Source organism: Poecilia reticulata, linkage group LG1, assembly GCF_000633615.1.
Source record: "Poecilia reticulata strain Guanapo linkage group LG1, Guppy_female_1.0+MT, whole genome shotgun sequence".
Taxonomy (NCBI): Eukaryota; Metazoa; Chordata; class Actinopteri; order Cyprinodontiformes; family Poeciliidae; genus Poecilia; species Poecilia reticulata.
Window position 1 is genome coordinate 20,701,509 of NC_024331.1, and position 22,589 is coordinate 20,724,097.

A 22,589-nucleotide genomic window follows, 5' to 3' on the forward strand; every position below is an offset into this window, starting at 1 on the left:
GAGAATTTTTAGTCCCCTCAGCTTTTCATTTATGCATCACATTATTCATGATAAACATGATAAAATCTGTACTCTGGCTTAAAGGACACATTGCAAAGTACATCAAAGGTCCTTAATAAAATGCTATCAGTTGGTGAACATATAGCAAGTTAGAATTACCATTATTTTGAGACTTGTTCAAAGTATATTATATGTTTTTTTGTGTATAATTTTTGGTTTAAGATTTGACTGTCAATATGTGGTACACGTGCAGTTTGGGACAAACAGTTAATTAAATAACTTCAGTGTCCAACTTGTATCTGATCTAAACACGAACAGATGCAGTACATCTGAACTGAAACTTTCTGAAACATCCTTCAGATCTTTTGTAAGTCCCTGGACATACACCAGTGAATACATGTTCCTGAATCCTACCAAGAATAAAAGTGAATTTTCTATTTTCTTCCCTTTTTCTGCTTAGCTGTCTCAAATTTTAAAGTTTGTTTTTCTTTTTTCAGGGATTATGAAACAAACATTCTGTGAATTTCAAGAAGAGAATTAACAACTTTTAATTTGGCACTTTTATCTAATCTCCGCATGGTCAGAATTATACTTATATATAGAAACACTTGATCAATGAATTATATTTTTGTCAGATATATCATAGCATGTTATACTTCGACAGGATCTTTTTTTTTTTTTTGTGGTTGCCAGCAATCTTTTGGTATTGTTCTGGCTGCTGGTGGGTTTCAAGGCACAGGCCCAATTTTTCTATTCAACTCAGGTAATTTCAAGACACTCTCCCAAAAAAAGCAAAGTTAGGTTCAAAAATAGTACACTAATGTTTGGTGTAGTTGTAGCTTAATATCCGCCTGCTGTAACTCTTCCCGAAACGGAATTAATTTCTACATTTGAGAGGTTTTTCCATCCTAGCACCTCATTTTCAGTTTCAACATTCTGATCCAAATTTCCTCCCTCAAATGAGGTGAACCGGTTGGAATAATCAGCTACCATCCAGGAACCATCAAGATTCAAGGGTGCCATAAAATAGAAAATGCTGCTACACCACCGTCACGTTCTATATTGACCGAAGTTTCATATCACACTTTGCACTTCAAGGGTGCTAAACAAAAAAGAATTCCCTGCTGCAAAAGCAACACTGTCAAATCATGTTCAAAATTTTAGCTTAGCCACATGGACCACCCAAAGGCTTTTGGTCAGAGAAGACAGAGATCTAGCTGAAGGCGTTTGTTGTATCATCATCATTACACCTGCAGATTCAGTTGCATTAATAAAAGCCTGAAACCAATACAGTGAGTCTGCGTGTGTGTGTGCAGATGGGCTAATGGCAACAAATAATTTAAACTGCACTTATTCTTTGTCTCTACTCCACTGAAGTCTTTTTTATTTTTATTATTATTATATTTAACAAAAAAAAACAACTAACTAATAGGACTGTCACACCTCAACATGACTACAGGGTACATCACTCTCATCACTCTCACTAGTAGTCTAGTGTACAGACTACTAGACCCCAGTCGGTGTGGCAGATGTGTACACTGCGAAGCTACATGGTGACATGTCCCCAAGCCCTACTCTGTTGAAGGAAGGGAAAAAAAACACAATTGTTATCACATCATAAGACAACTGGATTCAAAACTGCACCCCTTATTAAAATGCAGAGTGCTGTCTCTGGCAGCAGACAATGGCAGCTAAATCCTCTGATGAGGAAAAATTCTCTGCCTTGCCTCCTCTCTGCTGCCTTTGTGCTTGTGTGTGTGTGTGTGTGTGTGCGTGTGTGTCTATGGGTGTATAATACTTGGTTTGGAACTGCTTAAAATGCCTTGCATGATTTACTTTCTCCACCCCAGTCATGGACTTGAATCAAAATCACCCTTTGGTCACAAAGTTATGAACCTGTTGACAGACTAAACTCCTGCATGTCAGAAGGGCATTCATGAAAAATAATTTGTAAATGAAATGCTTTTTAGTTGGGTTACTTAATTTTAATTTGTAGGGTTTATGAACAAAATTCAACATTACTTCATGTTTACACATTAAAAGCAAAGTGCTTGCATTGTCACATGGATACATTTAGCTTTGGCAATGCTGGTTTATTAACTGAGGGGGTATTTTACACAAAGCTTTTCAATTAGAATTTAGTACCTAGAATTACTTCATAAATTTGAATTTGTCTGATGTAAGAAAAAAGTCAATATTTTAACTTTTTTTCTGTCCTATGTTTAAGCTGTAGTATTGACACGATTCAAAACGTCAATCCTCTGTCAGTCACAGCTTCTGCAGCTGCCCACCTGCACCAGATGGGTTATGCATAATTAAGATGATAACCCACAGCAGAAATCTGAACCTGTCACCTTGTTGAAAATAAGACTGACCAGCCCAGGGGCATACTTATTCCAGATGCTCACGAGTTCCTACTGTTCTGCTTTCAAACTGACTGTAGTGCTGGGCTGAGCTTTGGTCATAAAAAAAGGTTTAGTTTATATATGTTTTTAAACTCGTATAAAACAGCTTTTATTTGAGGTTTTGCTATTGTGTTTGTTTTTCACCCAGGTTCTTAACAATGTACCCAATATAATTGTTTGTCATGTATTTTGAAAATGAACAGAAATAAAGCTGTTTAAAAAAACTGCTTTTAACAAAAATTAACTTGGATTTTCTTCCTTATTTATTTAATTATGGCTGTTTTTATTTTTCAGTATATGGAGCTTGCAAATACATTCACTTGAAAATACATTATTCTGACCCGAGTTATCTGTTTTATAGCCATGATTTGTGGTGGTTTGAGAACACCAGGCCTTTTAACACACAAACTAGTCACTAATTAGAACTACTCTCTACTATATAACAGTACAGTCTAAAACAACACCTCATACTGTCTCTTGAAATTGATACAATACCCACACGGTGGTGTTTGAACTCTTAAACACACACTTTTTTTTTAAGAAAATCACCAATGTGACATTGTTTTAAAAGTACAAAATGTTTGTTGATCTTTAATAATCACAAAGTGACAACAAATATATTTCGTCACCTAAACTTTTTCACATCTGCAGTCTGTGACAAGCCTGGGAAGAGAACCAAGTTAGGACATGCCACCAGTGAGGATATTACGGAAAAAATATATACCATCAAAAACCTAAACATATACAGTTTGCTAAAAATAATTGAGACTTTAACTAGGACGGTGGGTTTTGGTCTGGTGAGACTAAAGCTGAAATATTTGGCAACAAGACTTCAGTTGTAGTCTGGCATGACACAAAGTGAGCATGTGAAAACCCATCTTATGTTCACTTACAGTTGGAATTCTGTGAAGTTATGGGACAGTTTCTCCCTCAAAGACATTAAAATCAACAATACAATAACTAAAGATAAAGTAAAATATATATAGCCTCCATAAGTAGAATTCTTCACAACTTATTTTTCTGCAAATGTCCCTGCCTTTAGCCTCAGTTTTAGGTCAGATACTTCTTAACATCTGAGCTTAAAATTCAATATGGAAACTATATTTATACATATCTGTTTTTAATTCTGTATGAACTGATGATTATTTCACACTGGAATCTATTTACACTATTAACATTCACCAGCCTTTCTTTTTTGAAAGGTCAAGAGTTTTCAGGCAACATTAGTTAAGGTCTGTTAAATGTAAATAAGTGACTGTTGCAGCTTGTCCTTGTTTCCACAGCTGAATCAATTCATCAGTTTGTGATCAAATCAGTGTCCGTTTAGTCGTTGTGCGACAGTTTAATAAATCACACGTTAAGAGCTTCATATGTCTTCCCAAGTGTTTAAATCTGCGCCGTTTCCAGGATGGCTTGATAAATGACAGCCAGTATTTTCAAGGGTGATGTCTGCATGTCATTTTCTGAAAATACTGTTTGGTCTGTAACAGCTGTGCCGATTGCAGAAACACACTTTATAAGGCGGCTTTAGAAAGAGAATGGATATCTTTTGAAAAGACATAAATCCCTAAACACCCACCATGACACTAAGTCCTGTCCCCTGATCCGTCCTCACATGTTGCACTCGTATCAAATTCAGAAATTCTGTGGCATTACTATTTTTTATTCCTCACACCTAATAGCAGCAACTGCTCTGTTAGTGTCTTGTGCTGCTGCGTGGCTGGCCTGACAAAGCCAACATGAAAGAACAGTGGGAGACATAGTCGTTTTACCAGTTCAACCTTTGAAGCTGTTTCCTGTTGGATCATTAAAGCAAGAAAACACCCTGTAGCTCCAAACGGCACATATAGCTGGATGCATTAATGTTATGAGACCACCATTAATTAAGTTTTTATCTGAGCAATTGCTGGTTGCCCAGAGTATTCTTATAGCTTTCAGATTTATTTTTTTTTGTCCAGCCTATTATTTCTATTACTAAATATTTATCCTATTTTAGATAATATGGTTCATATTTATTCTAAACTCAAATAGTAATAATTACAGTTAGCATCTCAAAACAACACATAAATATATGCGTCATATTTTTTTCTGACAATAAGTGCTGCAATTAAATAACTAAGTAAAATAACATGTGTTTTCAATTACATATGAAATCACTGGTGATGCCAGTTTATCTTCAAACGTGTTGGTAAGTTTCACAGTTTGCTATATGAGGGTAAAAATGAGCAGCGTGAAGATGAAAATATATGTATTGGAGCTGAAAGTGTGAGGTAGGCAGCTAGTTGGCACTATAAGGGAACAAGATGATACAGGTTTACAGGATAAATAACAACACCAAGATGCATTCAGGTACGAATGCACTGAGACCAGAAAAGGAACATGATGTGGGTGTGAATGTCAAGTAGATTCAGCAAGTCTTTAAACATCTAACGTATGGTGGTATGTATGTGTACATATATCAACAAAATAATCTGCCCAATTTTCTAGATAATGATTAGAAATGAACTTTTTCAAAGACTTTATTGAGTACAGTGGATACATACTTTCTTTGTTACTGTCGTGCTTGATTCAAGTTGCTTGGACAGCAACAAAGGAAAAAATATATATATTTTTTTTTTTTTCATAGTTTGGCTGGTCTTGCGACTTACAAGGTGCAACTTATATCTTGCTTTCCTTTTCGTGATGCATTTTCTGACTGATGCATTAAATGCTAATTCAAATAGACTGACGGGAACCAAGGAGTTGCCATTTACAGACTCAAAGATGGCTAATTCTGACAGTGGTGCAGTTACGTCTCAACGCCCTGATAGTTGCCAAGTAGATGAATATAAATGACTTTGCAAGCAGGCCTTCTTGGTATTACCTATACAACTGCCTCTCTATCACCATGGATTTTCTGCATGCGTCGCTGAAGCCAGTTGATCAATGATTCATGAGTTTGTTGAAAAGAAGGTAACTGAACACAACATGTCATGGATCATATCGTCAATATAGATGAAGTTCACCCTCACGTTTGAACAAAATCTTAATAAATGTGACTAAAAGACCAGTGTGACTGTTAGATGTTTTCTTCTTTTTCTTCACGATTCACTCTTTGACTGTTGTGACTTTCACACCAATATGATGTATTGTCCAAAAGATACTATTTTTGTAAATATGTGCCCAACTGAAAGATACATTGTCTCTGATTCGCTTCCCATTTTCTTGTCTTTGCTACTTTAAATTTTATTTGCCTCATTTAATTTTAAAGCGAATCCTCTCCTCTTACTTGCCATGTAGGAAAGAAAACAAGAAAATAAGCAAAACAAAAAGAAAACTGGGTTGAAAATATGATGGAGAGTAAAAGGAGGAGTTTCCCTTTGTGCACGTAATAAGGTCGTTTTCAAGTTTGGGCAAGGGCTGAATAAAACCTTGACATTTACCAAAGGAGACAATGTTGTGCCACCATTCTTTGTTCCAGCAGCTTCCAAACTGACACTCTGTTATTTTCATTCACTCATCCTAATTAGGATTCATAAAGAAAAGGACAGATGATACACAACAATTGGGAATATGGTGTATTTGGTTGCTTTCTCGGTTCTTTTGAATGTTTTTGTTTAATTTGTTTAATGCTTATATATTGGGAATATGAGTTTTAACTCTGCTTTGGAGTCAAAGTATTCACTAGAGTATGTTAGAGTCCGACTCTGTCTGAATAGACAGACAGACCACAGTGAGCTGCATAAGATCCTAATAAAATACATTTTACTTGTGGTTATTGTGGTTGTAACATGACATAATTTGAAAACATTCAGAAGTTATTAATACGTTGCAAGGTGCGCGTCACCGTATGTAATAATAGGCTCTGTTGTGTTACAATGAACTTAACCAGAAGACAGATGGGCTCTACGCCGGTCATGCATGTAACCCATCAAAGTTGGAAGATGCATGTTGAGCATGCGACATCTCTGTACTCTGCACATGTAAAAAAAAACTGTTTTGTTTCTGTTAATTTAAAACTTGTTAAATTTTTTTTTCAAGACTACAAATTGTCAGTATATGAAAACAGGGCCTTGAATCGATTCTGTGCCTGCAGCATCATTTCAGGTGCTCTATACTTTTTGGAGTATTCGACCAGCATGAAAGCCTCTGTCTTTTTGAAAACCATCTCACGTCCACACAGACAGCCTTGTCATAGCTGCATGCATGTATAGGAAAGTGTGTGTGTGTGTGCGTGTGTGTGTGTGCGCATGCACGTGTGTGTGTGTGTTATAAATCGAGTTTTTCGACTGCAGTGAAACAAAAGTACATCAATGATACTCAAACCTTCCTCTCACCCCATTGACTCCCATTTTTTTCTCTACGCCACAGCTCTGCTCTCACAGATATCGCACTGCTCTCTTATTTTCTCACCCTCTGTAACCTATTCTCAGCCTCTCTCCCTTTCTTGCTTCTCTTCTCTCCTGGTGCCCTTCCTTTAGCCCATCCCCAGAATTACTACTTATTATTCAGTTCAGGGAGGCTGCAGGCAGAATTGCTCTACCTCCCCAAACTGCTGCTGCAGGACTTGGCCTTTTTATTTCTCTCTCTCTCTCTCTTCCTCTGTCTGATAACCAGACATTTCCCCTCACCTTCTTCTCTAATTCTACTGAAACTATGCACCTAAAGCCTTGGCTTACAGTCCAACACGCTTAGTGTTTAACTCCTTTCATTCCGCTTGAGCTGCTTTTCTTCTTTTAAGGATGCTTCAAGTATTAGATCACCAGTAAATCTACAGCTGTACAATTACCCGAGTAGTGCTCCTCCATCGTCTTTATAATGCAGCATTTGTTAAACATTTAGGAAGCTGTTATTTTTTAAAAGCTAAGTAGTTTTAGACATTATCAATTGTACATTATACATAAGGAATGCAATATCTACACTGGCCAGGTAGATCTCTCAGTCACATCATCTGTATTTCTTTTTCATTTGGAATTGCTTGGTTGGTATGTCAAAGATACTTTCCTTTCTCCCAGGTGGTTCCTGGACATTCTCAGTTTGTGATGGAAAAAAAGAAAATGGGAGATAACAATTTTAGTTGAGCTGGACTGACTTTGACTAATAATAAACTATCAGCTTAATGGTGTCTCGGCTCATTCTTTCTGAAAGGACAATGCATGAACTGAATATTGTAGAACCTAATGTCAGATAAATCAATTACAGACTTCAGATACACTTTGAATATGCTTTACTAACATCTGGCAGTCAAACAAAGGACACACTGAGGGGATTGACGAACAGATGGCCCATTTGGTACTTTATTGTTTTCTCTTTTTTGTCTTTTTTTTGTTCCTAACCCTGTCTTTGTTTCAGTTCTCTCTTTGTACTTGCAATTCATTTTCTTGTTTAGATCTGACTGTTGCATTATTTGCTCACTTTTGAAAATGTGTCTAGTAGAAACATGTCTCAATTCTTTATACTCTCAAGGTAACCTTCTTTGATTCATGTTGTGAATCACACAAACATCCATGCTTTTTGAAACCTTTTGTGTTTAATTAGTGTCCATAGTTGCTTACTATTGGTTTATACTGACTGTTGCTCCTTTATTCTATATTAACCAAACAAAGTCTTGGTTTAATACCATCTGTAGCCCACTTGACCCCAGATACTGATAGCCAGTGACAGGCCTGGAGTCTTACCACCAGCGAATGTAATGAGAGGAGTAAGTAAACAGCTTCAGCTATTAAACATAAGAGGGCTTGTGCCTGAAGGCACTCTGGTTTCTCATCACACATCGCTGTTGTAGGCTGTATTAAGTCTAAATGACAAGAGACCACCAGGCTCAGATTACTCTACTACTGATACTACAGGCATATATGGAGGGGGCTTGCTCCATATATGGCACTGCTGGCCATATATGGAGCCATATATGCTATATATATGTGAGCTTACGTATTTATTTTCATTTATCAAAAGGCTTATTTTATTAGGAGTGTGAAAGATATTTGTTTTCATTAGTACATTCATTTAAGAAAATGTTGGATAAGATTTTTGGTTACGTCTAAGATTGCTTGACAATGTGACTGATTGTATTTGCTGTATTGAGTTTCTGTCAAGTCTGACTTTAAAAAAAATTTCACTTTTACTTGGATTAATAAGTACTCCACCAAGTAAATAAATGTTCCCATGAAAAAAAAAATTTATAATGGGAATCTTATTTTCTCATTAACAGAATTAATTATTATTTATTTTCGTTATTGATTCATACACACATTCATATGTATGTATTTATACATATGTGTATGTACAGTAAATTACTTTTTGTCTTATTTTTAAACTGTGTTTATTAGTATTTCATTTAGTTTTTGATGCTGTGCAACAACAGATTATTTAATAACTGGAGACTGGAGTTAGGATGAAAAACTGCATAGCACAGTAAAGTAGTGTTACGAAAGCTAGCTGGGGAACGTGGAACAGGCGTACCATATGAGGGGCTACAATCCTCTTTTGTCCCCGGTTTGCTTCCAGGCCCCTGGCCATATTTTCACATCCTTTCTCTTCCCTTTTTCCTGTCTACCTCCTACTGAATAAAAGCTACTAACTATTTATCCCGGAGGGGTAATTATTGACAAAATTTGTGACGCAAAGACCTTTCAAAATAGAATACCAAATTAAAACAATGCCTTATCATAATAATTCACAGTTGATAGTAAATTAAGATAAGTAGTTCTCTATAAATTACAAATTACATTAGTTCAATTCAAAATACATGGAAAATGAATATTGTGAAGGCATCCTTTTTTTGCTTCAGTCTTGAAGCAAATATACTAATTAGATTATTCTGTTCCCGTCTACTGTGTTACTGTTGAATAATGTTAAAACCTATCAAACCAAAATTGTAATCCATACCAAATGATTGGATAAGTCCTTTCTTGCTGCAGAAATTATGGTTTGTTTTCTTTGCGGCCGTCCTGTAATCACAGTGCCTGATAGCCACCGCTGCACCTCTTTAAGTTGCACTTAATGAGAACATCTCAAATTGGCCCATCTGTGGCAACACAGCAGAAAGAGCACAACTTATCTTAATGAGGATCTGGCTACCCATTATCAGCTGGTAACCCAACCAACATGCTACCACTGTTATTGCCACACACTCCGGAGCACGCATACACACAAAACACTCACTCACATTCTTGTTATCAGCTTGCCTTCCCCTTTAAGCCTGCCACAGACAGTGTAACCACATTGGGCAGTAATTGTACCTCTCACTCCTGCCTAATTGAATTGACATGGAGCCGGAATTGATATCATTTAACACATTGATCTTGAGAGACAATGAGACGCAGTGCCTCCTGCACCACCTGACTTCTATTTTGTTCCCTCTGATTCATCTGCCCATTTCTTTTATTTGCCATGTTATTGCCTATGAATTACTAAACCCAGGTCACATTTGTCCATCAAGCCAGCCTTAGTTCCTGCCTTTTATTTATTTATTTTGTCTTGGCTTGGCGAATTGGTTTCAAGGAAGTTGATGGGATACAGAAATTAATACCAGTAATTTAAAACAAATAACTGAATGAAAAATATTGAGTATTATGAATTAAAGACATTTTTAATTTGGCTGTTAAGTGGAACATGGATTACAATACAACCAAGTACCCCACTTCACTTTTTTCATTTGATACATATCAGACCAAATGCACTTTTTATCTCTTCTTTATGAGATGTAATGTTAAAAATGCAGAGAGGTAATGTAGTTTGCACTGCAGCTTATCTGCAAATTACAACATTTACTGTGCGAGGACCTCAGAGAATCGACACTATCATTGTGCAGTTGGTTCACCAGTACGCACCAGCCAGCAGGCCTCTCCTGAGCGGACAAAAGAAACCCCACTTCTACAGACTCAGTTGTTTCTTTCACAAGATTCTTATTGTTAGCCCACCTATTCTGTCTTTCTGCCCCCCCAACAGAGATTGAATGAGAGCGCAGCATGGGGGTGGAAAATAATAGATGAGGGAGAATTGGCAAACACTGTCTGTAAGGCACCACAGGAAGCTTTATTAACCAGGAAACCCAACTGGCATTTTTCAACATACGTACAAGGGGGAAAAAAAAAACAATCAGTGATATTCCATGGAAAAGAATTGAATCAACCAGCATCCAAGTTATCAAGCTTTTATTAGATGTTAAATATAAAACAAGTTTCGACATATAGACAGGTTAAAAAGACCTACATATCATTCAGAAATAGTTGTTTCTGTAATTAACGTAACAAAATATTTAGATTAATCAATCACATTAAGATCCTTATATGTCTATTATTTAAAAAAAGGATTAAAAAATGATTCTAAGTCCTTGTGAATCACAACAAAACTCCTGAAATGACTTTTTCACACCTCTCAAGGTTGCAGTTACCTCCGTTGCTTATGGACCTCATTAACCCACTCTTGTTTTTCCTTCCACTAAACTTTCCAGTCCTAGTTTTACATAAGTACTCTATGAACCATCTGCTTTGTTAGTGTTAACCTTTTGTAGCCTACTATCCTGCTAAGCAACTGTGAAGTTAGCGGTCTTTCCTACAATTGTGTAAGACACAACATGGCCATAGTGTGACATTTACTTGATAAATAAGTCATTTTTATTGCTTTTATATAATATTTTGTTTTTTTAGAGAAATTAAATAAGTTTTTTTCTGTAAGCCATATTTACTCCAACTACCCGCAGTTATTTATGCAGTGCACAGCTTTTTATGCAAAATTTCTAATGGTGGATTGAGGCATGGACGGTTTAAAGGGGTGGTTTTTTTTTGGTTTTCATATTATTTTTTGTTTTTCATTCAAGTACAATGAATGTAGTTGAAATGTAAATTCAAAAAAGTAATTATAGTTCTCTGAAAACATAGTTACTTCTAAACATAATCTTATTTACTTTTTTAACTGTGAAAAGTACATCATTCTTATTTCGAAGATTGGAGATAGAGAAAATGTAAAAAAAAAATGAATACTGCATCGTGAGAGCTAAAAATAAGTACAGGGTTTTATCCTCTCACTCTCTGAAATCTCTATGCTGTTTTAATCTTCTTAGCTCAAATGAAATAAATGAAAGCAGAGTTTTGGAAATAAGAGGGAGAATTTGAATTCCACTTATTGATTTATTTATTTATTTTTAGAATAAATAAAAGAAAACATGAAAATACTTGGTTTGTTTACCACATAAACAAACCAAGTATTTTGCATCGTTTTGAAAATTCAGGAACTTTCCACAGAAATCTTCCATTAAACACTCCCCCTCACCCACCCCATTTACCTTTATTACAATTAATTTGGGCTGAGAGCATCTGTAATCCTGTTTGTCCCACTAGAGCCTTAATGACACATTAGGCTCTTAAGGCAACACAATGACTAATGTTATGTCCTCTACTTTTCTACTTTGGCATAGTGAAGCTAGTCTGTATACGAACATCAAAGTGTGTGTGCTAGTGCGAGTGTGGAAGGTAACATAATGCAAGGTAACATTTCTGCCTCCATTTCCCTTTCCTCCTCATATGTCATTTAACAACTGGCTAAAAGCCTGCCCCGATATGTCAAGATTACACTTGCAAATATGTGAGAAAACCTGGAAATACAAGAGGTTGTTAGAAGTTGGATGGGGTTTGGTGCTGAATTTGACCCTGAAGCTCAAAGCACATTGGTCAAGCTACGCATGTCGGTTTTCTTCCTTTCAGCTTGCTGCATTGCCCCACAACAAATGGCTGCTTTGTGACATTGCTATTTAGCAGAAGCAGTGACTAACTACAGTGTGAGCTGGAAGATAAATAACTCATTCTGACTGTAATGTTTAAAATCCATGTGGATAAAAATGCTATATGAGCCATAGCCAAGGGCAATCTAGCAATAAATTATAAGGAAACAGGAAACTTATCCCTTTTTATGGCTTTATCTTTTTCAAAAATCAGTTCTTCATCGTTACAGACCTTATACGTTTGCATTCCCTTGGCTCTTCAATGCACTTGCTGATCGGAGAACAATTCAAAATGAGTAAAATGTCTATTTGTACGTTCCACAAGTTATTTACAAAGTCAAACAGGAGAAACATGCGAACCAGAAGCCGTTTTCTGTTAACTTCAAAAACATTGCATGTCTCTTAATTTTGTGCCACCATAGTTACTGCAGATAAAAAAAAAAAAAAGAAGAAGGTGCTCACAGAGAGAGAAGATTTCCACCGTCAACAGCTTGTAGTCTGGAGTTCACAGTGGTGGTCCTCTCTTTGCTACTATGTGTTTGTGATGGCAGGGATATGCATAACTAATGAGAGAGCTGTTATTTTTACAGGCTGATAGTGACCAAGACATTAAAAGAAGCAGTTTTAACCTCAGGGGGGCTGGAGGACAGTTTACCGTGACGTGTCCATTTGATGTGAGCTCATTTAGTTATCAGTGACACACGGATACGAGGCATTCTGTTCCACTCAATTATCAAAAGGGCAGAACAATAGTGCAGTAACAGAGAGATAAGTCAGCACATTTGGCGTCTCATTAAACACGATAGAGACTAAATAGCTCTTTTACTCATGCTCTGAGTGGTCAGTGTGTCTCAGTGTTTCGTCATGCGAGGCAGACTTTGGATGAAGAGAAATGGTGTTACCAGGTGTACTTTTCTCTTCAAAACCAGATGAGCAATTTGATTGCTTGCTTTTGCGGTAAACTGCTGAAAAGAGTCAGATAGTTGCCTGGCAACAATGCAAATACATTTGTATGCTGAAAATGCGGCAACCGAGGATCTTTACATTACAATCTGTTGATCAACCTGCTTCATTTTTATAGCTCGTAGCTAATAAAAGAAACTGCAGCTATGTCAAGAATTTGGCTGCGTCTTTTTTTTTTTTTTTTTCCCAGTATTGATATCTCTATGTGCAGGAATTGAACCTTCATGAGAGAGACGAGCCACAGCTTTCCATTTGTCAGTTGTCAAAATAAGAGTACAAAGCCATTAACATGAGTGATTATTTATAGACTTTCAGTTTGAAATGTGGTGGCATGAGACTCGGTACAGCAGCTTAGTGAGAGGACTAGAGGGAGAGCTATCCAACGGAGCAGTAAACAAAGATCATTCTTCACCTTTAAAGAGCAATTTCTGTTACTGTCCCAGTCTCTCACTTGCGCCAGTGTAATGGGGACCCCTCATTAACTTTATTAGATTTGGTCCAAAAAGAGTGAAGGAGAAAACAAGATGTGAATAGCAGGTCATGCTTGCGCATTGTCTTGTGACTTTTTTTTTTTTTTTTTTAGGAATCAATGTGGTAGTATTCTTTTGATAAATGAAGCAGAAAATGTTTAGCAGCGAATCAAGATGTTTCTGGAAAACACATTGGAAAAATGCAACTACGTGCATGCAATAGTTTAATATGTATTTTTCACAAATCATCATAATTTCGGCATGCAACAGTACAGCTCTCTCATGTTTTATATCATGCATGCAGGGGTGTTGCAAAAATGCAACACACCTTTTCAGATTCTTATTTGTAGTTAAAAATGTATATATATATATATATATATATACCAAGGGTTAAGAGTTCTGAATAGCTTTGGAGTGCAGTGTAATTCGAATGTGTTAATCTATGCTATGATGGTGTGAAAGTCTATTGTAGACGGTACATTCAGAATTCTTTGAATATTTTTTACCAATTTGCGCCGGCTAAAAATACTTTCTCCTCTGTTCGAAAGATTTGCATTTAGCATAGTCTGCAATGAGATACCGACACCGTCTTTTTAACCTCAAGGCTAAGCTGTCATCCTGAGTAAGACAGTAAAAGTGAAGCTTCGTTCTTCATGGTTTCCGAGCAGAAACGCTAAGTCTTGAGCGGGGTAATTAGCTGAAAGTGAAGCCTCTTCTTTGGCCAGACTTTGCAGCGAACGTGATTGGAAGTATTTTTATGTGAGTCACAAAAAAGATCCTGTCATAGGAACTCCTACCAGTAACCAACAGTGACTCCCACTGTTTCGGTTCCTGTGCTTGTTATCGCCAGAGGAGGGGAAACTAGGGATGGTGGAAGCTGGGCTGCTCGCCCTCAAAAACTCCCTACTGTCAAGTGAAAAGAAGCAGCTTGCGTCTCTGTGTGTATCAGGTGAACCATGTGGTAGTCTGCACCATCCTAAAGCCATCAGTAGGAGTTGGCATTGACAGGAAGTGCAGCACAAAGGGGAATTGGAGACAACTAAATTGATACTTGCCAGATTGCCTAGTTGCTAGGTAACATTGGTAACAGTTCTGTCAGAATTTCCTGGTCTACAAAACACATTAGACGTCAGCGCAGTCTCTTAGAAAAATGTATTTTTAAAGTTCAAAATCTGCTCTAAACAGCCCCAAATACACCTGAAAAAATAATATCTGATACTGAATGTACTGTCGGAGCATTAACATGGTGTTTTGTATTCCTTTTGCAGACTGGTAGAAAAGAAAAAGGGGACCCGCTGAACTCAGCCATTGACAAAATGACCAAAAAGACCAGGGACCTACGTCGACAGGTGAGTTCATAATGTCTTGAAATCACGTCTGCCTTCATTCTGTATTAGCATCAAGAGTAGCAATCAAACAATTGTTTTTACATTGTTTGTCTTTTCTGCATGTACACAAACAAAACCTACATGTGATACCTTAATAAAATGATTTTTATGTGGCATGTCATTGGCATAATTAAAATTTTGCTGCTGACTTACTGATATGAGATGCATTTCAGTTTCAAAGCTTGGTGATTGATTTGGTTCTTCTATCTGGCTGGTTGGATACAAGTTGTTTTTTTTTTTTTTGCTGTTGCTGCTGCTGGTTATTCATGTGAAGGATCCACTCTCCATATATGGAGGGCCAAAAATTGCCACAATCTAATTAATAAGTAATTTAAACCTATTCAATAAACTAGAATATTACTGAAAATATTATTTAGCTGCATATTTAAAACAATTGTGGCATTTAAATATTCAGCTGTAAATGTATTTATATGCGTATTTTCAATTTCATTTATATCATCACATTTATTTATGTATGTATATTTATTGCCGTGGTTAGTCACTGTATTGTGACACCTTTGGCATCCTATATTTGCTCACCAAAAGACTTGGTCTCTTTGGAACTCTGACGACGGCGAAATCTTTCCAGGTGGGAAAACTGCAATGACTTTGCTGTTGGGGTATTTGGAGGGGACCGTTTGATGGGCTGGCAGGCGGTATTCACTCTGACAGGATGCTCTATTGACTCAGGGGTAGACTTGACAGAATGGGCGGTGTGTTTAAGCTTTCAGTTAACATGAGAGGGTAAGCTCACAATGCACATGCAGGCGTTACATTGAGTTGTGATACTGTAATTATGTCAACAAGACTCGTGTTGTGTTTAGTGAGTCAGTGTAGAGACACCAGCACATCCTGAGGGGAGGAGCGCAGTTGTTCTGAGAATTTACGTCCCATGATCTCCTCAGCGCGAGGAGAAATCGCGTTGCAAACAAGCCCAATTGACAGGCAACATTTGTGAAATGGGAGCAGGTAAGACCAAGCAAGGCTTGTGACAACACCGCTGGAGACACGGCATGTTGTTTTCTCTTTCATGCTGATGTGTACACACACGAGACAATCCTAAGCTGTCTGTTATCCGGGACAAATTCAGAAGCTGTCGAGGGTACTGCTCAATCATGCCTTCATTCTGCATTTGTGGGAAACGTTGCTGCGCCATCATGTCTGGGAACAGGGATGAATGGCAATATTTACATTTCTTAAATATATAGGGATTTTGTTTTAATTTCAGCATGCTTCACTTGTATTTTTTTCATTCAAAAGGTAAAACTCAAGTGTTTAACTAAACTCCTTTGACTTCCAGCTTGGCACTCTTGTCATTCTTGCGTTAATAATAATAGACATGCTGGAAGACATTTAATGGACCAGGCAAAAGCATTGCTATTCCTTAAACTTTGTCATTCTTCTAGAACTCAATTTAGCATATAACTGTGAAGTGGAAGGAAGAGCACACATGGTTAACCTTTTTTTTCCTTTTTTTGCAGTTTTTGGGTTGTGTTTCTAACACACATCTACAGACTGACATTTTTGCCTGGTCTTCTTTGGAAGCTAGCTCAAGTTTAGTCAGAATGGTTGGAAAGTGAATGCGAACATCAGTTTCCATAGCTTGTAACACATTTTCATGTGGATATAGATCTGAACTTTGACTGCCACATGCTAACGCATGTATATGCCTTTATGTTAAGGGTGATGCTGCTCTTCTCCCCTAATCTATTCATGTCCTCCCATTGTCACAGCAGAAAAACAGCGTGTGCACAGCATGGTGCTGCCAATAGCAAGTTTCACTGCTGATAAAACTAGGATGGTGATTTCTTGGTATTTAGGGCAGTACTTTTCTATACAGACAGCGTTTTGGGTGCCTCTGAGGCAGAGATTAAATTAAACACAGGAGTTTACAACCAAATCTGAAGACATTTGGTTGCACTGGATTTTATTTAAAGGAAAATAAAATCCTTTCACTTCCTAGTTGTGCACTTTGTAAGTGTCAAATAAAATCAAAATAATTACGGAGTTTTGTAACGTGACAAAATCGAGAAAAGTTAGTGACTTGCTTTTGAAGACACTGTGAAAGGAATAAAGTAAAACTAAAACTCCTCAAGGCATTTTCGTTGTTCTCTTGTGTAGAGTTACATGATAGTAGGTGACTGCTGGACTGTGCCCCTCAACAGAGTAACCCACTGAAATTTTCATAGGGTCACAACAGGCTCTCTCAAGTGCAACAAGCACAACACAGCCCAAGTGACAGAAAAAACAACCCACGTCCATCCATGAAATGTGAAGATCAGACAAGATCACATCTAAACCAAAAGCTTTCCTCTGACGTGATTTCCATAAGTCCCCTCTCCTTATGCCTCACCAGTCTTTTAACAGCAGGTGACCCTCTGCTACCCAGTTGTACATCTGGTACTGGCAGCACATGAATATTCTCCATGAATGTCCCTGTTCCATTAGGAGCACTTACAACACCAATTTAAAATTTCCCAAGTAATAAAATAGGAAGATTGATTAAATGGATTAGTATTTTAGAAGAAAAAAAACGTTCAGAAATAAAAGCATGTGTTGCCTTCAGAAATGGGGGGAAAGGATTTTGACAAGACAATTGCAATTGAAGAAAAGGAAGGCATTTAAAAATGTATGAAGGCAGTGATAGCTGAAGTGTGAAAGTACAATCACTACTCTCGAGAATGGTTCTCTCTATTTTTTATGCTGTTCTAACCCACCCACCCACTCACTCACTCACACGCAGACACGCAGACACGCAAACACACACGCACAAAAATGGACCAATATTACATTAAATCAGTAAATTAAGTCTTGCACCTCAAAGTGATAAAGTTGACACAAAGGTTTATGCCATGCTTTCATTGAAAAGACACAGACATAGGAAGCTAACCAGAAATATAAAAAAATTATAAGAGTTCAGAATCCTGTCAGAGGAGCCTTGTAGCTTTCCTTAACCTCCTTCCTCTTTCTCTGTCTGATTTTGATGAAAGAAAGTTGGCAAAACATCTGGAGTAAAACCTTTGCAATAATTTCCCCTATCCGCTTTGTGTTGTAGCTTAATAACCTCCAGAGTTTTTTTTTACAAAGAAATTGATCAAAATATGTTTGTTTATCCCACGGGCCAATATCAACCACAGAATATTGAACTAAAAATGTCACATTTTTATATTAGCCTTTATAAAAAGAATTATTTTAAACTAATTGTACAGTTTGTCACACCAAAGTCTACACAGACAGCAGCTTGGAATTTATAACCACATCAAGCAACCAGAACATAGCCGATAAATTTAATCAGATCTGATTTTATTTCCTTCTTTTTCTACATGCGACAGTAAATAGTAAAATCAGTCAATGTGCACCTCCGTTTATACAGTACTTTCTTGCCTTTAGCTTTAAATTGCTAAAAAAAAACACAAAAAAACACACACACAATAAACTGTATAAGACGTTTTCAAAAAATAAGGAAAAATAAAACCATTACACCACAGAAAATAAAATCCGACTCTGAGGGTGATTTTTATCTAAATGGTTCACAACCATGGCATAATGTGTGTCCTAATAGCAGTAGGAACGGGCTTAAGAGTAACACATAAATGCGGCAGACAATGGGTGGCAAAGAATACACCCCCATTTAATTTCCTTGAAACAATCCAGTCGGTATCTGGTCGGCAACTAACTGATGCATTTCTCTTAAATTAAACATCTTGTCTCTCAATTAAGGGGATACACCCTTAATTGTCCACAAAGCATATCAGCATTATAATCTTGACATTATTTATGAAAGCAATATTGATGTTGTCCAGGTTGTTTAAGCCGCAGCATATGATCCTTACAAAGCATAATTTACAACCATTATTGCCGTTTTTAAGGAAAATTTGAAAACCTCAAGATGATGGTGTAGAAGTTACAAGTTGCTTTTCATCAGATTTCCTAAATTTGCTAAAACAGTGATAGTCTCTTTTCACCACAAGGTCTTGAGTTCAATAAATCTGAGGTCATAATTTGTTATAAATGTTTTACTTGTTTAGAGAATGGGTGTTCCTCCTCAGAGAACCCCATTAGCACATTTAATAACAATCAGAATTTAGCATAACATCAACTGTGCATTGACTGTGAGCTGTCGTAACAGATTAGAGATGTTAAATGTCAAAGCAAGCTAATGAGTAAACCTAGCATTCTTTAACACATTAATTAGCCCATCAAGTGAAGCTTGAAAATTAGCATTCCAAACTGGCAGTGGTTCAGGACATTTTTACAGCTCAGCTGATTTATGGACATAACAAGCCTAAATGGTTTTATATCACTAGAATTGTCTAAATTTATCTCTGTCATTAATGGCTAAAAAATAACCACACAGAAAGAAATTGGCAATAATGTTTTTAAACATGTTACTGAATATGATAAACATAAATGCATTTTTTTTAAGACAATGGCCTTAAATGAACACACTACCTAAATAATACATGGTAAGCCAATGGAGGTATTTCTAAGATATGGACATTGAGTTGTTTTAAAGATTTTGAGCTGTCTTAATGTAGCTTTACAAAACAGATTCAAAGATCTGGTCTCATTTGGACATACGCTTTAAATTATAAGATTTTGGCTACAGGAATTTAAATATCAGATATCTGCAAAGCTCTGGATTTCTTAATTTTGTCTCCAAAAGCAATCAACCAAAAAATGGAAAAACTTCCCCGATAAAGTGATCTTTTTTTTTGTCTCAAGTAGCTTTGAGGCAAAAAACTATTTTAACTGTATTTTTTTAATGATGTATCATGAAACATTGAACTTCTACATATATCCTAAATTCTTAGTTATTACCCTAGTCAGACCCCAGTATATAGCTTCCCTTATTTGAATGCATTGGTTTCCTCCAGGTGCTTTAGTTGCTATCACAGTCCAGAGATATGCATGTCAGTTTAATTAGTTATTCCAAATTGACTATAAGAGTGATTGTGCACTCACATCATTGTGTTTCTCTGTGTAAGCTCAGTAATGGACTACATGATGTTACCCGGCTCTAACTCAGTGACAGCCCTCTGCAACCCCATAAAAAAATACATGCATTGAAAATTGATGGGTTTTATTATGCCTGCAAGCAACAATATTGCTATCAGAAAGATGATGCCATATTTTATGCAAGTAAAAAAAAAAAAAAGGCTTGACTATGGACTTGATAGCCAAATGTGGATACAAGGAGGAACTGAAAGAAAATATATAGCAGGACCCTGTTGTACAGCATTTGTGGCAATATTATTATTATTTGCCTTTAATTAGTATTCATCCAAACTCCAGTCCAACAAAGCTCTCTGAAATGAGCCATGTGTTGTACCCCCTGTCATCTTGTCTGTAATGAATATATCTGTCAAGTGATCTCTTTGGGCTGTGTTCTGACTGATGGCTGATTCCTGGATTCCCTATGGCGTAACTGCCTCACAAATTCTGGTCCATATGTTATTTTAGTCTCTCTGTCACTTCCTCTCTTTCTGCTTAAAGATCCTGGAATCATTTCGGTTTCTGCCATTAGTTTGTTGATTAGTGCAGCTGTTTTTTAATTGTTGAGGGTTTGCTGTTAAGGAGAAACAGCTGTCCCAAATCTTCTGAGCTGGAACTGTTTCATTCAGACTAAATCTACCCACTTTCACTTTTTTTTTTCTCCAGTCCTTTTTTTAATAAACCGGTTTTGCAGCTAATAAAAATGTTACGCTTTCTTTAGAAGATAATTTCAAAAAACTTAACCAAAACAGATCCTTTAATAAACTATTTTAGTATTGGTTGGTGCTGCAACAAAGTTACACGGCTTGATATTTTCCTATTTAAGCACACCTTTATGTAGATTACATTTTTGGAGCGAAATTATTTTTGCAAGGACATAAATTATTTATTTGCTCTTTTTCAAAGGATACCACACTGATAGACTCGCTCTGAGAGCCCAGTCCTGTCAGAGACTTCTTTGTGGTAGAAATCATTTCTCCTCCTTTCAACAAAGTTTTGCTCAAGGTTAACTTATTTTCTGTTGGATGTGTATTTCTTTTGCTAAATAAACAGTCCTAATCTTTTGAAATCATGGTGCTTTGATTAAGGCATTAAACTCATTTAGAAAATACGAGAATGAATCTTGAGAATGCTGTTCTTTTCTCACACAGTTCTTTCTATCATTATCACTTGTTCCCATTTTTTTTTTCTAAACGCACCTACAACTGCATTATTTGTATCTACCGGTGTTTACACGCCAACTAGGCATGACGTTATGACCACTGAAACGTGAAACAACACTGACTGTCAGTGAGTCGCGTATATTAGACAGGGAGTAGATATTTTGTGCTCAAAGCTGATATGTAAGAAGCTGGAAAAATTGTGATAGCTATGTGATTGGGTCCCAAATGACAGCTCAAGCTAAATCGGTCTCATGTAGTCCAGTCCTACAGACAAGCTAGTGTAGTTACAATTTCTGTGACTAAATGATTTGAATATTTTACTGCTACCATTTCTCATTTGAAACCCTACTCAAAAACACCTTCTATAGAGCAAACATCCAATTTACCATGAAACTGGTAATTTATGTACTTATCATTCTAAATATTCTGCTTTAGGCATATATTCTTTTGAAATCTTTCACTTTTAGAATCATTCAAATCTGGCTGCACATTAGTGAGGAATATCAGCCTGTTAATCTTTTTCTACAGACTGAATTTTTTTAAACTTTTCACGCCATATTCAAAAATTATTTTTAGAAAAAACATTGAAATAATGCTGGAGTTCTCTTTACTTTCATGCTTCCTTCAAATGAAGGTGCTGGGATGAATTTTACCAGGTATTTTTTTTCTGTTTATGGTCACTCAGTTCCTCTTTCCGCCGTTCCCTTTGCCTTTTTCCTTTCACACATTGTCCTTTGCTTCTTGATAAATATCATATATGAGAGCTATTACTTAATTTTTGATTTGCACAGGCTGCTTCCCCTCAGCCATGAGTCCAGCCACTTATGTTGTGATTGCTCTTGACATTTTAATAAGAAACTTTCCCAAGCTGACCCCAAAGTACCCACCGCAAAGTGTTTTGAATCTCAAGTGAAACCTAACAGAAGCTGAAGTGCGACAGTAAACATCAAAATATCCACCACGGTGTTTTCTTGCAAACTCAGATCCTTTCTTTTTGCATTTGGAAGAGCTCTGCCAAACTCCAAACAAGTCGAGATGCTGTAATGTCTGAATCCATGCGTATACTCATGATAATTCAGGCTACATTTCTTAGAATCCTTTGAACACAAATGCATTTCTTTGTTTTTGAGTCACGCTGATCATAGTGGATGTTGGCAACAGTCTCCTCCAGGCTTCCACTTTCATGAGAGAGCAGGTTCCTACAAAATACAAACAATTCCCCCAATGAAAGCCAAATGTGGAAAATGAATGCTAATCTTATCTTTGAAGATTACATGTAGGACCTGTGTATCAGTGAGCTGCACATATTCCCCTCCATCAAGTTTTGTTTAAAATAAGACTTTCTTTAGAAAAATTCAGAAGCAGCCAGACGTTATTGTTTGTCTGATGGGACATTATTTCATTATTTAATTTTTTCATGGTACATATATTGATAGTACTAATTTTAGCAATGGTACTAAAACATTTATTTAGTGTTACTTGTTTATAATGTGTGTGTATATATA

General features: G+C 36.6%; 1 protein-coding gene across 2 annotated transcripts in view; it reads left to right on the plus strand.

Moving 5' to 3' along the window:
* Positions 1 to 22,589, plus strand: part of ctnna2 (catenin (cadherin-associated protein), alpha 2) — a 323,748-nt gene that overhangs the window by 198,119 nt on the left and 103,040 nt on the right. For both annotated transcript variants that reach the window (XM_008413693.2, XM_008413702.2), the window contains exon 8: positions 14,807 to 14,887. In XM_008413693.2, the coding sequence (XP_008411915.1) occupies positions 14,807 to 14,887 (81 nt within the window). The remainder of the gene's footprint in view (positions 1 to 14,806; positions 14,888 to 22,589) is intronic.